The following is an 18,622-nucleotide window of genomic DNA, read 5'->3' on the forward strand; positions in this document are numbered from 1 at the left end:
AATTTGTGAAATTTTCTGGACCTCTGCCTCAAATCCTGATTGAAAAAACGGTCTATAAAAAATTTTTCATTTTGTTTTTTTTAAAAAATACAACCAGCAGCAAAATTTTAAAAACCCTTAAGAGATCACAGGTGCTAAAATGCAGTACTTCAAAGTTCTAAGATTGTGTTATAAACTAAATTCAGGATTATATTGCTTCCTTTAAACAGTTACTTAAATTTCTAAACTAGGCTCTTCTTCTCTCACACACAGGCAGCAATTATCACACGAATTTACTCCCCCTAGTTTTTTCATCCTTTTCAGAGTACTTTTATGCTAACTATTGCTAGAAGGCTCTCTGAAAGCTGTTCAAAATCTCTTTGAAATAGCCATGTTGCCTTCTTTTTTGGCATGCCAGACTTTCCTTTAAGGGGGATCTATTGTTTCACAAAGAATAGGAATACAATAAAAGGTTTTCTGTGCACTGAGCCAAATTAGAAGTTTATTCTTTTGTGTGTGTTATTCAGGTTTTCTTTTTAAATTAATTATTCCTTTACTAATTCTAGAGTAATTTTTGTAGCAGAAATGTGTTTTTATCTAAAATTTGGGTATGGAAAACATAATACATGGAGAAAAAATGTATTCAATTCCTAGCACAACCTCATTTAAGTATTCTGTCCTAACACTGACTTTTCAATAATAGACCCTTTAAAAAAAAACAAGATACCCAGTCTGTAGACAATTTATTGAAAAATGGTTTGTTTCAAGATAGGCCACTTAAAGTAATATACTAGGGATGTGAGATTCTGTTTCATCTATCCATTAGACCAGAGGTTCTCAACTTTATGAAAACACCTTAGAGGGGTGTTTTTCCACCCTCACGCCCTCCCCACAACATACACACTTAGAGCCCATCACCCCTTACAATAGTGAGAAGGATAGTGTCTGGTATGCCACTCAAATTTGGCCCATCTGTACCTCCATCATGACAGACAGGCACAGGTGTGCATAGAGATACCCTCAAAGCAGAGGTATGGTGAGGTTGCAAGGTAGGACAGAACAGATGTGGGGGGAGCAGGACCTAAACTCTTATTTTGTAACTGACTAGATGTCAAGTAGGAAGCAAACGGGTGGCAGCTCATTCAATAATGGCTGGATACCCAATCCCACTCCTCCAATCCTCAGGGTGGGGTGGGAAGGGCCAGTCCCCTGGGCCCTAGAACTGGTCCCAGCTCAGAGACTCCTGTAAGCCCTATGGAGGGCTGGCACTGCCAGGGTTCCTCTGGCCCATCCGCCAGCCCCCGATCATGCAGCAAGGCAGCCAAGGAAAGCAAAGTCCTCAAGATTGTGCAGGAGCTACTGCTGTGCGGCAGGCCTGGCCTGCACCACCTGCCAGAGGTGCAACTGCACCTGCGTAAAGTGTGAGGCCAGCAGGACCAAGTGCAAGCAGCAGCAATTGGCATGGAGCCGGTGCAGTGAGTGAGGTGAGACCACCAAGGAGCCCTGCCGTGACCCACATGGGTTCTCAGCCTTGTTGTCCTCCTCAGCCATTTCCACAACTCTCTCACAACCCCCTCCAGGCCTGGCAGGGGGCCAACCAGGTCAAATTTGAGTGGTGTTACGACTCCACGTGCCAGGTTGCAATGCCATTCGCTCAAATTTGCCCTGGCTACCCCACTGTTGGTGATGGGGTGGGAGGGCCAGGCCAAATGTCAGTGAATGGCATTACTGAAACCTTGGCCTGGTCCACACTAACCCCGCACTTCGAACTAAGGTACGCAAATTCAGCTACGTTAATAACGTAACTGAATTCGAAGTACCTTAGTTCGAACTTACCGCGGGTCCAGACGCGGCAGGCAGGCTCCCCCGTTGATGCCGCGTACTCCTCTCGCCGAGCTGGAGTACCAGCGTCGACGGCGAGCACTTCCGAAATCGATCCCAGAAGATCGATTGCTTACGGCCGGACCAGGAAGTAAGTGTAGACCTGCCCCTTGTTGTGCCCCCATCACTCCCAGTTGAGAACTTCCATGCTAACTGATTTTACTGTTGTGATCACACACACTTCCTGTATATTAATAGTGGTTGGAATGAAATCCATAAAAGGAAGGACATTGAGAATACAGGTTCTCATTTCTCCAGAGCCCCACACACTGCCTTCTGTAACACAACTATGACAAGAGACAATCAGGCATGGTTCAGTAGCCAGTCCTGAACTCTTAATTTGTTTTGTTTTTGAAAGCTGGAGTCAGAACTTTGCTAGACCTTATCTACAGGGAGAAGTTGCATCAGTTTAACTTAAATGGGGTTTTCAACCTCTTATTTTGGTGTAAGAGTAGCTTATTTCAGTTTAGCCTAAGTTGATTCCTCATCAACTTAAACTACACTGAAAGAAGCCTGGTTTTAAACCCAAACAGTTAATGTCCACACAACCATTAGCATCAGTTTACTAAACCAGTTTTTAAAATAAATAATCAAACCTTAAATCAAGTCAGTTCAACTTTCTCAGGCTGTCAAACCCTTACTTTGAAGTATAGTCGTTTTGTGTAACCAAGACCAAAACAGCCTTGAACAGATCAGTAACAGGAAAGAAGTTCCGTCTATGGTGATATTGCAAATTCAACTGTCGTAATGTACAAACTGACAACCTGTCAAAAGCTGATAGATCATATGCTTGCCATGGACAAATATGTTTGCATATTTAGTCATATTACAATCCAGACACTACAATGAAAATGTACCTAAACACACCTGTCTAGGAATGCTTATGAAAAAGTTACCACATATACCTAATCAATTGTGTAAAACTGCTCCAGGAAGTGTTATTTTCTTAATTAGGCCCAGCATCATTGCACCACAAAGCAACCTCTGAAACCACAAGGCTACATTTTCCCTTATACTTATTTTAAAATTGCAAAATAGTTTCATAGAAATTGGTAAGAAAGACCATTTTTTTTTTTGTCTAGACAAGTTTTTACAAGGAAGTTTTAAATCAGTGGTTCTCAAACTTTTGTACTGGTGACCCCTTTCATATAGCAAGCCTCTGAGTGCGACCTCCCTTATAAATATATAAAAAAGTGTTTTTAATTTAACACCATTATATATGCTGGAGGCAAAGCACGGTTTGGGGTGGAGGCTGACCGCTTGCGACCCCCCCATGTAATAACCTCGCGACCCCCTGAGGGGTCCCAACCCCAGTTTGAGAACCCGTTTTAAATCCTTCAGACCATTTATAACTGAAATGCTGACACCCTTCACAATGACAGCACAGCTATAAAAGGCTCCTTCGCTACATTAAATAATAACCAAATGGTATGCTAATTAACTTTCCAGTGAACTGTCTGCATTCCCTTCAGATTTCCTCTGGCTACAACTATGATAATCAGGAGAACAAAGACTTTGGTACAGCCACCAAGGAACCAGTAAATCAGATCTACTCAATATGATTCCATTACACTCACATTGGGGTATCTCTTGGTTTGTTTTAAATATTGTACCCCAAATAGGAAGGTTTTTTTAAAGTGTTGAAAATCACATTTCTGTGCAAATTTGCTCCTTTTAGTCTTACAGACACAAATATCCTCTACAATATAATTGTTCTCAGGCAAACCAGTTTACCTTTAATTCCCACTTCCTCCCAAGCCTCTCTGGACAGTGGTTTCTGGCAATGCATCAGTCCCTTTTATCCCAGTTTCTTTTTATAAATCCAGGGTCATGTTTCCTTTCCCATCTCATGTGATGTGCTGGACTGAAGCTCTGCCACTGTGGTTAGTGCAGCCCACTGCCAAACCCTATCACATATCATGCCACGCCAAACCAGAAGAGATCATTTCACCCTTCAGTGTTTTAAACCTTTCATTCTGCACCCTTCTTTGATTTGCAGAGAAATCATGTTCACACCGTCACGCAAAATTGTATCTTGCATTTTCTTAAATATGCTTTGCAAAATTTTTCTGCTACATCCAATTAATCAAATGCAATATAAACACTTTTTCAGAAGGCTAAATTTTGCACAAGGAGAAAAAGAAAATGATTTGTGATGGCTTTATCTTTTCAGTTGTCCTTACTCTCAGAATCCTACATCTCTCTGTTCTCAGCCAAAATCTATTGTACCTTCCCACACCTCCAGTTTGCAAGACTGCAGATTAGAGAGCTAGCTATTTGACTGGCAAAATTAAAACCCCATACACTTCTCAAGCAATAGGAATAAAAAAGTGTTTACTCTTTCCAGACAACCATGTCAAGGACCTTAAATATCTTGGCTCCTTTAAGCCCCTCACTCTCTGTGAACCCCCAATTCTTACCTTCCAAAACTGCAAGCACTACTCCCCCCAAACGTCTCACTCACAACTCCTTGTATCCTACCCTCTTGAGCTTCTGACTCTTCTTAAGGGCTCTCAGCCTCTGCTCTTGGGGAACCCACTATGTTTCCACCGGCTTAACATTCAGCCTCCCCCGATCATGCTGGTAACAGCACCCCACCGCCTTTTCTTCCCATAATGAGCCACCCAGACACCTCCCCTTTGGCTCCCTAATTCTCTTACCAGGCCTCCTACCCACTCTGCTCCCAAGCACACACCTCGCCCCAATGCCTCCTTCCCCCAGTCCCCCCACTCCCGCCCCCAACCCACACTCACTCTTAACCCAGGCCAGCCCCTCCTCCATTCTACTTTCTGCCCACCCCCCCGCCTACTTCCGACCGCCCCCAACTAGCCCCTCTCACCCGCCCCCCGCCCCCCACTTTTAGTGCCCCCCCAACACCGCTCACCTCCTCCTCGCTCTCGTTGCGGAAGCACAGGCAGGCCGCCCGCTTCTTGTACCCGTCCCCGTCGTAGGTGCGAGTCTGGTTGGACTTGAGCTTCATCATCCTCCGTTCTGGGGAAGGGGGGAGCAGCGAGGGGGCTGAGTGGGGGGCTCGGCCCGGGGCGCTGAGAGGAGGCGGAAGGGGCTCGGCTCTAGGCCCAGGCGGAGCGGAGAACACCGAGGATGGGGCGCTGCGGGGGGAGCAAGGCCTGGGCTCCAAGAGGCCCGGTGGGGAATAAGGCGGCGGGGGGGCGGCCCTGAGGGGAGTGGGACCCGCCGGTCTCCGGCAGCGGGGACCCGCCTCCCAGGAGAGTCTCTCACACGCCGGGAGCCTCCGCTACACGCTGCTGCCGCTGCCGCCTTTCGCCCGCCTCATCCCCCCCGTCAGCTCCACCAGCCCTGCCGCCGCCGCCAGCTCTCCGGCCGCCGCCAACGACGACCGCGACGCCATCTTGGGGCACGCTACGCAAACGGCGTAAAGGCAGCAGGCGGGGGCGGCTGATGCGGTTGCAACGGCCGCTGCGTAACCGGCGTGAAGAATAGGCCCCCTTCCGTACGCAGTACGAGCTCTACTATAAGCACGCGGGGTAGATCAACGCCAGGAATAGGGACGGCCTTACGCAGTTTACGGCCGCGGTGGGGGGGGCGGAAGCTGACACTTACGCAAGTTGTGCAGATAGGAAGGGCAGACAAACGCTAGCTGCTCGGCGTAACTTTTTGCCCGTGGCTGTCGGCTTGACGCAAAACACCAGGCTTACCCAGAAAGAATACCTGTCTGGTAGAGATAGCGCTACGCTAGTAGCGTAGCAGTGGAGCGCTGCAATAGTTCCATTGTAGCAGCCCTGAGCACTTGGGTGGTAGGGACAAAGGTGGCTTCAGCCAGCTGGGCTGGGGGAGGGGAACAGGACCTGGGGGTGACTCCTCCGACGGCGGGGGGGGGGGGGGAGGAGAAGAAAAATTCCTCCTGCAGTGCTAGTCCATTGGGGGCCTTAACCAGAAATATTTTGCCCCCTTAAAAAAGCAAATAGGGGACCCCCCCCCTTGAGCTGTTCAGGAGCCCCTGCCCACTTGCTTAGTCTGCTTATGCCAAGCACTGGCTCTGCTACTCGATATCTCCTGTTTGCCTGGGAAATTAGAGGAGGGAGTCAGCTGCTGGCCAGCCCCCTGTGCCTCGTTTGGGTGGGTAGAGGAATAAGGGGAGAGGAAGAACAACTGGCCTGGGGTGGTATGCAAAGAAAGGTGCCCAAAGCCAGTAATTCAAGAGCCAGCTGAATTCCTGGCCCCTACAGTGCTGCTTTCCACCCTAGGAGCTCAAAGTACTACACCCAGACCTTAATGAATTACACGTGGAGCAGAAGGCAAGCCACCATACAAAGGGGCTGATTGCATATGTAGTTAGATATTTATAGCACACCAATCACCACTGAAACATGTGCCTCCTACCTGCAGCGCCCACAAAGGCTGCCCTGGCAACATCGGCATTAGGTGCCCTATGCAACTGCAACTTAAAGGGTGTGGTTTTGACCTATTACAGGTTAAGTCCTAGGAACTAGGCCTAATTTATGGTAGAAAAGTGCCCATGCCCCCCCCCCCCAGACCAAATTCCAATTTTGGAACTACCATCCCAGCTGCTGCCCTTCTCTAGGACAAAAGAGACCACAAAGCCCAGCATGAAGCACATGACAGCTGGGCGGGGGCAAAGTATTCTTAATGAAAGGGATCCAGCAACACAACAAACTTCCTGATCTTAAGGAGAATCCAGAGTCCAACCACTTTGGAAAGCTGAAAAACCTCCCTCTGGAGAAAACCTTTCCAGCATGAGAATGACAGAAGACTAGGTGGGTGAGAGAATATCTTCGGACCTACAGCTACACTGCATAACTCAGAGCACTGACACACCCATCTAGCAAATAAACCCCCTATTTACAAAACAAATATGGGAGGGGCAGAGAAAAGAAGGAATTAAAGAAATCTGAAAAGTTCCCAAGACTCCACAAAGTCCACTAAGGATTTTGATATTGATTTTACATGAAAAACAGCTAGCTAGTGTGGGGATGGGTGGTAGCATAAATCCCTAAAATAGATCATGGACAGTAGGTGCAGCTAAATGTATGCTGAACATGGTTTGAGTACAAGGACAAAACACATTTCAGTAACATTGGTTAAAACTCAAATCGAGGCAATTTTCCTCCTGTAGACAGCATTTCTCTCACTGCTTCAGTAATAACTGAACTACACTTAACTGGAAGTAAAGGGGCTTAAGCTAGCAGGGCCCCTGCTTTAAACAAGTGGGTCCTGCTAGCAAAACACTTTCAGCAAAAAGTCCTTCTCTCTGGTCTGGCTGATGCTTTTGCTCAACTCCCATAGCAGAGCAGGAGTTTGACCACTTTCAGAGCAGACGACAAGGCTCATCTGTTTATGGAAAGTGCTGGAGGAGGGGTGGGGAAAAAAAGCTAGTTATACTATTGCTGTTTAAAGAATTATTAGTGTTACTAAAATATTTTGGAATGTATTTTTGTAATTTGTTTGTCCATGGGCCAAAGGCACAGGCTAGGTTTAACACAAGAGTGCTTTATTTTTGAATAGTTTGTGGTCTATTGTCTAATTCATTTGTATGTCCTTTGACAAAGCTAAATTGGTGCAGTTCACTGTTTGCATGGTGTTATGTTTCTCACAATTCTGTAAATTGTTTTACAAACAAAACACTCAGTGAAAGGTACAACGGTGTTAATACAATAAGGTGTGTTAACTTGTCATGAAAATTTTTACTGGAATAGGGCCTAGGGCTGCTACAACAGTTCTTAAAAGATTTATATAAAGCAGGACCCCATTGTGGTAGGTACTAACTATAAAGACAGTTTTTGTCTCACACTATTTACAAGCTTAGAAAAAGAAGAAACATTTACACTTTTCTGAGGGGGGGATCCCCTCATTTGAAAGCTTCCCTGGCTAACTTTATCAGCGTGACTTGATAGTGTATAGGAAGCTAGCACAGACATTAGAAGACAGGGTTGATGTGTTCTCATGAGCTGTTTTACTGAGAACAGAATGCTGGAGCACAAGTTAGAATTTCCTATTGTCTACATCCTCGTGTATTGCATTTCTGTAGTCTAGACAGAAAGTGACAAAGGTGTGTATGAGTGGGGGCAGGTCATGGTCTGCTAGGATAGGATGGAGTCTCCCAGCCAACTGGAGATGATAGAAAGTGTTACTTGTGCCACTTGAGAGTTTAGGGTCCCTGAGAAATCTAGAAGCCTTCTACTAACCTCCAATTGACCGACTGTAGGTATTTGCCTGTAACTGCAACAGCAGGTTTGTCATAGTACAGAAAGTAGATAATGTTTTCACCCCTCAGCAGTACAGGAAAGCTCCAGGTGGATTGGTGGCTTAGGGCAGAAGAAAGGTCCCTCAAGGATAGATTTGGAGGGGGGAGGGGCGCGAGGGTTTGAACAAACCACCTGCACAGCAATAGCTCTTGTACCCCTACTCCCTCAAGTTTAACTATGCCCCTCCTCCATCATGACAACTTGTACTAAGTTTTGTGACAGCGCTGTGAGTTGTTTTAAAATGTCATGACAAATCAATGCCCCCACTAGAGCCGGAGGAGGCTGAAGTATTACAGCCCCCTTGCAGAGAGCTTTCTTATGTCCACCCCACCCTACTCTTACTCAGATGTAGCTCTCCAATAAACCTCTCTCATCCGAGCACTAGATGGAAATCTCAATTACAAGTCTGCTGAGCCCCTCCAATGTCCCAAGGTGGACTTTTTAAGACTATCACTATAAGGAGGAAGACTGATAGGAAGGTTCTTGGCTAGAAGAGGTGAAAGCACAGCACCAGGAAGTTCATTTTTAATTGTCAGACAGTGTTGAATCACTTCTTTCTAGTACCGTACTTCAAGGTCAGCCATCACTAGTGCATTCTGCTTTTTAATCAGTATTGGTTTCGTATTGAGACATTCACAAGCATTGGGATTTTGAAGTGACACTGCTGAGGGTTTAGATTAGAACAGTGGTTCTCAAACCATGGGTCACAACCCTGTTATAACAGGGTTGCCAGGACTGGTGTTAGACTTGCTGGGAGTCTAGGGCTGAAGCCCTCAGGCTAGGGCTTCAACCTTACTTAAGGTCATGTAGCAATTTTTGTTGTCAGCAGAGAGTCCCGGTGCAATGAAGTTTGAGAACCACTGGATTAGGAGAATCCCTTGAAATGGATTCAAGTGCAATTAAGTCTGTCACGTGCAGCTAATGAAACAAGACCAAAGCTAGCTCTAGAAAAGACAAAAGGTGCATCTCTGATTAAGTGCAGCCCAGACTAATGCTCAAGTTACCATTTGTGAAGTTACATTCCAGACATCAGCATCTCACAAGTTAGTGGCACGTTTAGATGAAGCAGAGAACACATGATGTGAACAGGCCAAAAAAAAGAGATCAGCGTCAGATGCATATGCTTATTTAACTATCTAGTCAGTCTGCAATTACAGAGAATGAGGTATCACAAACTAAGATGGGCATAGCTTAGAGAGTTGATAAGATTCATTTTACATCTGTTGCCATGTACCACCCAGAGGGCTAAAGTGTGGCACGATTTTAATATACACTAAAAAAAAAGGCAGACAATAACTATGCCTGTTACTGACTCAGAAGAGAAAACAAGCAGGACAATCATGTTAAACTACAGTAGTTACATAGCATCAGTAATCAATCCAGAAATAACCCACACAGTTATTCATTATGCAACACCACGACTGGCTAAAAACAAAGAAAGATCAAATGCAACTATAATGACTGGAAATGTTTGTTTGCTAGGCAGGTATCTAGGCTATAAAGTGTATCATTAGACCCAGGGGTTAGGGAATCCATATTTTAGCTGTAATTTAGTAGCCGTAACTTGGCTACATTGTGATCTACAGACTTCAGTTAATGCAGCTGGAACTCTTGATTTAAAAAAAGATCGATGAAAATTAGAGATGGCTGCATTTGAATTAGCCTTTCACAAGTGAAAATGACCACCTGCTATGACACCAATATACTCTAGTTTTAGAAAACACACACTGCTCCTTGTCATTTCACCCCCATCTCTAAAAATACCTTCTTCACTGGGGTGTTTGTGGGATTAATTTCTTAGTGTCTAACTTTTGCAGTGTTAAGACCACTTTATAATACACACACACTATCAAAAGCCATGCAGGTAAGCATTCTATTACAGTATGTGACTATCATATAAATTTGCATTATGACAACATCTACTGGTGTGACGGTGTATTGCATACAGGCCTATTTCCAACTATCAATTGATCCAAACCATCAGAATCAATCTAGAAAGTAATAGATGCAAGTCTTTCAAGGAAACTCTTGAAGTGTTCTTGGGCTAAGACAGGTAAACTCTGCTAAAATACAGGAACTTGGGTTTCCTCCCCGCTCCCCACTGTTCAACTGTGTATGTGCATAACATAGCTACACTTCTTTACAATTGTTTGATTTACCTGGAAGTAGCAGCTCATGAATTTGTTGATGGCTCCAGTCGGTTAATCAGGCCCTCGATTTGCTCAGCACCTAAAAAACTTGTCCTTCATAACTGTGGTGTTTGCAACACAAAATTATGCAGCACATTAGAATATTGGGGAAGTAAATTAACTTCCAAACACAAGAAATACCGTAGAGATTGTGGGGTCATTCATATCTGTTTTAATAAAAGCCTCTACCTGAGAAAGATTTTTCAGTTTGCAGCACAAGACTGTCACAGAATCCAGGCCTCTTGCTACAGAATTTAGTTTATACTTGCCAGAGTAGACATCTATAGCCAGGCAGCCAATTCAGATCACAAACTAAAAACAGACATGAAATAATTAAGGGAACAGATCCTGGGTGCATAAGCAAAATTGCCTTGGAGAAATGGCTGCTTGTCCCCCATATCTGGCACAAAACTAGGACAACTCAATTTTTCTATTTTTTACTAAGCAACATCAGAGGCCAGAGACCATCCTGTTGTACTGTAAATGATTACCTACACACTAGGATCTGAAACAGTAAAGAGTACATTGACCCTATGAGAACTTTGTACTTTAGGGAGCAGCTATGGATATCCCATATTTTATTGTTCTGCTGGAGAATTCCCCGCGAGTATTGCAAACCATGCCAAGCTGGTGCAGAGTGCTTGCCACTGGGGCAAAAAAAGGAGTATCAATCATGAAGGGCTGGGTCCTCCAACCTTTTTCATGTAGTTACTTCAGTCTCACACCACATGAATCTTCCTAGACTCTGTGCATTTTAGCTGCTTCAACTTCACATTACCCATAATGCAAGATCAAGTTCTATAGGTGAGTCAAACCAAGTTGCCTTATTAAAAGGGAGGCCCCATATTACCAGAAACCTACTATGGGTGCTCCCTTACTGAAAGTATAAAGGGTACCAGTGGTACTTCCAAGCTGCCATGGAACCCAAAAGGCCATGTTCTCCTCTGGAAAGAACCATCAACCTCACTACCAAATCCTGCAGCAGCAATCACCTCTCCCATCACTGCTGCAAAGTCAGACTGATTTCCTAGGACCTAGTCTACTCCCCATAACTCACTTTCTAATCAGGATTATCTTCAACTCTGTAGTAGCAGGAGCCAGAAGGCTTAGTGGTATAAGTTGTTACTTTGCTTTTCTCTGATATTCGCTTCCACACATTCAAATGATACAAGGAAGCAAACAGTGAGATTTTCACCTATTTTATTATACACAAAAACATGACCAGAGAATTCTACTGAGGAGGCTGACCACGTCCACGACCGAATCCACCTCTCTGCAAAAACAAACAAAAAAACCCAAACACACAGCATTAGACGTTTGGCCACATCAGCAATTGAAAGTAGCACATAGCTACCAAACCAAATATTAAGTACATTCCAAGTGCACTGAATCATTGTTTCCCCTGATGTGGAATTCTGTACTTGAATCATAAGGAGAACCATTCATTTTGCCTGCCTTACCTATCAAGTTCAGCGAATGAAGACTTAAGGACTTGTTTTTGAAGTTAGTTACCATGTGTACTGAGAGCAAGGTGGAACTCTCGCTTGTCAAAACACAGCTCCTGGCTTTATAATCTATGGTGTGGCCCAAGCCCTGCTGACCCAACGTTTAACAGACTAGGAATTCAACCCACCTCTCTATTGAGAGTTTAGTGCAGTGGTTCTTAACCTGCGGCCCATCTAATACCCTCAGGGCCGTACAGCTAGTCTATATATTGTGTGGATGTGGCCCACAACACAGAGAACTGTGCATGCAGCCCACAATGGTAAATAGGTTGACAAACACTGATGTATTACCTCCAAGCTAGTCTGCTCAAACTAATGCTCTATCAAAGTGTGAAGCAACCCCTTTCATCAGGAGCTCTCACAGTGCTTCACAAATATTAAGCCTCCATCTCACTTCTGAGATGAGGTAAGGGATATAGAGGTTGACGTGCTAATAAAATTTACTAGCACCTCAAATGAGAGGCATTAAGTGTATTACCGTACACCTTCAAATTTAAGATAGATGGGGAGGATAACACATTGAGTTGAAAACAGAAGGAAAATTTAGCATGACAAATTCTAATTGCAACTTGAGTATTGTGGCCAGATCGACAAAGCTACCACTTTCCCAAAAAGAAGAATCAATCACAGATGATCATGGCCTCTGTAGTTTTCTTTCACCTGAAAAATTAGACAGATACACTGGGGGCTCTCTACCCAGTACTAATCAAATGATCAATATCACCTCAGAAGACCTTAAAGGAATGCTCATGTGCTGCCTAGCCAAGTAATTATCTCAACCAATGCTGTCTAGCATGTGAAGTCTGATATGATAGTTGTCTAAGTGGTGTAACTGCAGGCTCAAAAGGAGCTCTATCTATAGGTAGTGCCTTATACCGTTCCAACGGCAACTGCCAGCTGTTTAAGGTGGTGAATAAATGATGAATGCATTGTGAAAATATACTATCTCTTCCAGGGATAGCTTTAGTTAAAGCATTTCTAAAGCATTAACATAGGGAGGGAAAAAAAACAAAAAACAAAAAACAACCTCTCTCTCAAATGCAGATACTTACAAATTGGAATTCAGTAGCTGCTCCTGCACCAGCCTCAGCCTTTTTGTCAGCACCAACTGGGAAGAGAGAAAGAGCATATTCTAGAAAACTACAAAACAGAGAGAATCTACTGCCTGGGCTTGGACGACAAACTCTTATTTAGGATATACTGTCTTTAGCACTATCAAATGTTTAAAACCTTGGGACGTACACACCATAGGCTACAGATAATTTCCACAATGCCATTTTTTTTTTTACTGCAATTGCAAGTTATGGCAATAGGAAACATTATGCCACATGGAAAAAAAAAAAAAATCCACCAACCCAGCTTGCCATGTAAGCATAACTGCAGTGCAGTGGAAGCATATTGATAAACAGACCCTAGAATCACCAGGGAAGTGGAGGCTTGAGACCTCAGACATTCATCACAGAAATTAGCATGTTGTACATCTAAACACTGAAGACATTTCTATAGAAGAAATGTAAACTGCACAAATGACAAGCTCGGTCTGATTAACTCATACTTGTGCTAGATCGGATACTTACGTGGAGCAGTACTGCGTCTGTACGTATCTCTGTCAGCCTCTCCCCGAGTAAGACGAGCAGGGCGTTCACCTTCCAAACCTGCGAGTCACAACAGCATTGTCAATCCAAGGAATCCAATCTATTATGCTACAAGTGTGATGTTGTGGGGAGGCTTTGATACAGGATCAAAGGGACATATTATATGCTCAGGCCTTATCAGGCCACAAAAGCAGGCAACTAAATTTTAAATGCAGTTCTCTATCATGGCCACACTACTAGACAGTCTTATAGATCAGTGTGTCTCAACCTTTCTAGACTACTGTACCCCTTTCAGGAGTTTGATTTGTCATGCATACCCCAAGTTTCACCTACCTTAAAAATGACTTGCTTACAAAAAAAAACCAGACAAAAATATTCTCATTTTTATCATATAATTATAAAACAAAACAACTGAAATATAAATATTGTACTTACATTTCAGTGTATAGTATATAGAGCAGTATAAACAAGTCATTGTATGAAATTTTAGTTTGTACTGACTTCGCTAGTGCTTTTTATGTAGCCTGGTGTAAAACTAGGCAAATATCTAAATGAGCTGATGTAACCCCTGGAAGACCTTTACGTACCCCTAGGGGTATGCATACCTCTGGTTGAGAACCACTGTTAAAAACACATCAATAGTGTTTGAACAATACAAATCTAAACATGTCGCCGCTTGCGGGGAGCCACCCAAGGTGAGCCCCGCCCAGATCCAGCATTCCACATCCCCCCCCACACCCCAATCCCTCCCACACCCAAACTCCCTCCCAGAGCCCATGCCCTGCTTTCCAAACCCCTAGTGGCTGTTCCTCCGCCTAAGAGCGGCAGGGGGATGTTGCCTCTTCCAGGGAGTCACTCGGAGCCAGGTAGGGAGCCTGCCGGACCCACGCCAACCGGACTATAGACCGGACTTTCAATGAAGATCAGAAATGCTGGTTTATAGAGCTTTCCAACTGGTAAAGTGCCAGATAACACAGCTTTTACTGTATTTGCTTGCCAAGTTTCTGATCAATGCAAATACAACTAAGTTTTTACCAATCCTGAATTAACAACACACTTTCAAATACATTGTGCTTCTAGCCAGGCCAACTGCAAAACTAGCTTCAAATAAGGGCTAAAATTGAAGGTTATAATATAAAGAACACATCATGGTTGTGTTTATTATGCCTGACAAACGCACACTTTTACCCCAAATCCCAACTGTACAGAATTCTCTCTCCAGCCCCAAATATTTGATTAAGCGTGGGCAACAAAAGTATCTTCGGTCTTAAAAATGGGATAAATTAGTAAGCCTAAGAAAAGGTGATCTAAAGTAACAAAAATAAACTAAAAAGATGGGCAGATGCTTCCAGGGAAGGAAGCAAGAGGCAGAGCTCAAATAGAAGCCTGGTGGACTTACCAGCCTTTGAAACTTTGGGTGAACCCTACTGTAAGTCCTTAAAGATGAAGGTCTCCTACACCAGTGGCTCTCAACCTTTCCAGGTTACTGTACCCCTTTCAGGAGTCTGATTTGTCTTGCATACACCCATGTTTCACCTCACTTAAAAACTACTTGCTAACAAAATCAGACATAAAAATACAAAAGTGCCACAGCACACTATCACTGAAAAATTGCTTACTTGCTCATTTTTAACCATATAATTATAAAATAAGTCAACTGGGATATAAATATTGTACTTACATTTCAGTGTATGGTATATAGAACAGTATAAACAAACCATTGTCTGTATGAAATTTGAGTTTGTACTGACTTCACTAGTGCTTTTTATGTAGCCTGTTGTAAAACTAGGCAAATATCTAGAGGAGTTAATTAATGTACCTCCTAGAAGACCCCGGGGGGTATGTGTACCCCTGGTTGAGAACCACTGCCCTACACCATCAGGCACCAATGCTTTACTGTTCTGCCAGTAAAACCCTGAGTAAAGGCTGGTGGGTGGATGGCTCACCACAAACTGACATGCAGTTTCAATCATATTGAAAAATGCACAGCTCCCTTATTGCTCCTTTCTAGAGGAAGAAAATTGCCAGCCTATTAGAATTCATGAAAAACTAATTCTCATGTTTAGGTGAAGGGAAAACAAAATGCTTCTACCATAGAGAGGTATCCTAGTGATACATCTACAGGGCACAACCTCTGAACCGGCCTTCTGCTACATCCACTTCTTACTCCTCTGAGCAAAGAGGGCTACACTTTGGGTAGTTATGTTCTCTAGGAAGCCATGGGCACTATGGCACTGAATCCTGGCCTCTCTCTACCCTGAAACTTGCAAACAAACACTATTACAGACATAACATGGTTACAAACACTTAAGAGACTGTGGTATCAAATACACAACAGTACTCTAGAGCACAATTAGCACACTTTAAAATACCATTTGCCTTGAACAGAGAAAGCATGTTATAACCACACTAGCTATTACACCTGGACAATGGGTATAGCTCTATCAGTGTTGTAGTTAACACCATTTAAGTTGTAGAGTGTATAGGGATTAAGACTTCTGCACTATACACACTGAGATAAATAGGGCAATAGCCAATTTACCTTCACTAGAGGAACTCAAAAGCAAATTTTAACCTGCAAGTTTCACATACACTTCTGTAAATCACAGCATCTCACAGGAAGGACGAAAGACAAACTTGGGATCTGAGGGTACATCTACACTTACAGGAGGGTCCGGCGGCAGGCAATCGATGTTCTGGGATCGACTTATCACATCTAGTGAAGACGCGATAAAATCGATCCCTGATCGCTCTGCCGTCGACTCCGGAAATCCACCGCGGCAAGAAGCGGCAGCGGAGTCGATGGCAGCGGTCGACTTTCCCCCGTCCTCACAGCCAGGTAAGTCGACCTAAAATACGCAACTTCAGCTACAGTATTCACGTAGCTGAAGTTGCGTATCTTAGGTCGACCCCCCGCTGTAGTGTAGACCTAGCCTTAGTCTATGCCTACACTACACAGCTTTTAACGCCATAGCCATGCCGCTAAAAGTCACACAGTGTAGCTGCTGGTTGTCAGCTCTCCTGCCAACAATGCGCTGTTCACACTGGCACTCGTCGCGGCAAAACTTGTGTCTTTCAGGGAGGCAGGGGGAAGGTGGTGTTAAACACCTCTGAAAGAAATGTTTTGTTGTTCAATTGCGAGTGTAGACATAGTCTTAGAGACCCAGCAACAAGTGGGTCTCATTTAAACCCTGTCAACACTAGTCAAGGCATCTTCCTAGGAAGAATTTACACTGTTTGCTCAAAAGGCACTACAGTTTCTAAGGCTAACATAGAAAGGTCTTAAAGAGTTACATAGCTCAGCGGTTTGAGCATTGGCCTGCTAAACCCAGGGTTGTGAGTTCAATCCTTGAGGGGGCCACTTAGGGATCTGGGGCAAAATCAGTACTTGGTCCTGCTAGTGAAGGCAGGCGGCTGGACTCGATGACCTTTCGGGGTCCCTTCCAGTTCTATGAGATAGATATATCTCACACACATTTTGGGCTGAGCATGTGACTCAGCAGTAGTTAAATGAGCTACAATGCAACTTAAAATCAGCGAGGCACTTCCCAGCTGAAGAATAAAACTGTAGTGCAGGCACCTCTAAGTGGTAGGGACGAGGGTATTCCTGCTTGAGGGCAGATTATTCTTACTGTGCACAAGTGGCAGCCCCACCCCCCACGCAAAAGTCCCACTTTCTCCCACCTCAAGGGAGAGCCAAAATTGAGAGTCACTGCAGGCCTTGCCATATCAACTTTTGCAGTAGTTTCTCTCCTCCATCCAGGAGCTATTCTCAAGTTTATGGCCACACCCAAATACCAAGTTGGGCCTTCAGAAGTTCAGCTGAGTTTGCAGCAACAAGTCAAGGTACATCAAACTGAAATATAGTCAACTTAAAATAAAAAGGTATTTCAGGAAATACACCTGCCCCCTATTCCCTGGGTAACTTGTGATTGTAAAAGCACATTTTTCTATATTTTAATGTTTCTTCCCCTGTTGCTGTGTTACATAAACGAACAGGGGAAACTGACTAGACAGAGAAAATAGCAAGGAAGTCAGAGTGCTTCCAAATGCACAAAGCAAACAAGTCAAAGGCCTGGTCTGCACTGGGGGAGGATGGGGGGGGGGAGGGGGGGTGGGAAGAGGAGGGAAAATCGACGTAAGATACGTCGACTTCAGCTACGCTATTCTCGTAGCTGAAGTTGCGTATCTTACTTCGACTTACCTCACGTCCTCACAGCGCGGGGTCAATTGCCGCGGCTCCCCCATCAACTTTGCTTCTGCCTCTCGCCGAGCTGGAGTTCAGTAGTCCACGGGAGAGTGACCGGGGATCGATTTATCGTGTCTACACTACACATGATAAATCGATCCCCGATAGATAGATCGCTACCCGCCGATCCGGCGGGTAGTGTAGACATACCCAAAGATAGATAATTGTTCACTTTCAGTTTTTGTAATCTTCAGTGTTAAACACCTAAAGCATATTCAGCAGTATAAACCGAGGGGGGTGTCAGAGTTTAAGGCCAGTAAAGGCTACTAGATCATCCAGTCAAACCTCCTGTTGATGGCCTGTGATATACACTACCCAGCACCCACAAACTAACCCAACAACCAAAATCAGACTCAAGTGTCCTTTAATCCTGTGCACAGTGGCAGAAAAAAGAGTGGCGGTGATGTGTGTGGTTTGGTCATAGCTGTCTAAGACTAACTTATGCTTTATCTTTACTATAGCACCTTTTCACCAGAGAGAATCCCAAAAAGTTTTGTAAGCCATTCATATAGCTCCAATGAAACACTGCTACCTAAGAAGGTGAAGTGGCAGGCCAGCAGCTAGTATGCAGCACACTGCATAACAGGGGTGAAATTTTAATCAACCCCAATTTTGTTCTGTGTGTGTTATATTAGCCATCCTAAAATAAGCCTCTTGGAAGTACATGAATTGACTAGATTTCAGGGGTCTGTAGGAACCATTAATATATTTTGTATTTATGTACTGCCTTTGAAAATACACATTTACTCTATACACATTGATTGTTCCTGTCTATCTGAAATATCCATTTTGCAAGCATATCCCTATCTAGAAGGATACTTTTAGCTTCGAAAAAAGAACCAAAGTGGTTTGCAATGAATTAATAGACAAGGCCAGAAGGGACTTTGGTGATCATCTAGTCTAACTTTCTGTGTAACACAGGCCACAAGACTTCCTTGAGTTAACTCCTGGTTGAACTAGAGCGTCCCCCCCCCCCCCC

At 44.1% G+C, this 18,622-nt stretch overlaps 2 protein-coding genes across 3 annotated transcripts in view; both read right to left on the reverse strand.

The window, feature by feature from the left end:
* The window catches only part of NUDT3 (nudix hydrolase 3), a 29,159-nt gene extending 23,919 nt beyond the window's left edge, over positions 1-5,240 (reverse strand). The window contains exon 1 of one of the 2 annotated variants that reach the window (XM_026659179.2): positions 4,745-5,240. In XM_026659179.2, coding sequence (XP_026514964.1) covers positions 4,745-4,843 — 99 coding nt within the window. In that variant the 5' untranslated portion in view covers positions 4,844-5,240. The remainder of the gene's footprint in view (positions 1-4,744) is intronic. The other variant, XM_026659180.2, reaches the window with a different exon arrangement.
* Positions 5,241-11,476: 6,236 nt separating this feature from the next.
* The window catches only part of RPS10 (ribosomal protein S10), a 10,629-nt gene continuing 3,483 nt past the window's right edge, over positions 11,477-18,622 (reverse strand). Inside the window, exons 4-6 of the mRNA XM_024200212.3 lie at positions 13,377-13,454; positions 12,852-12,907; positions 11,477-11,567 (exon numbers count right to left, since the gene is read on the reverse strand). Of these exons, the coding sequence (XP_024055980.1) occupies positions 11,526-11,567; positions 12,852-12,907; positions 13,377-13,454 (176 nt within the window). The 3' untranslated portion in view covers positions 11,477-11,525. The remainder of the gene's footprint in view (positions 11,568-12,851; positions 12,908-13,376; positions 13,455-18,622) is intronic.

Source organism: Terrapene carolina, unplaced genomic scaffold (assembly GCF_002925995.2).
Source record: "Terrapene carolina triunguis isolate 2854851 unplaced genomic scaffold, T_m_triunguis-2.0 Scaffold604, whole genome shotgun sequence".
NCBI lineage: Eukaryota > Metazoa > Chordata > Testudines > Emydidae > Terrapene > Terrapene triunguis.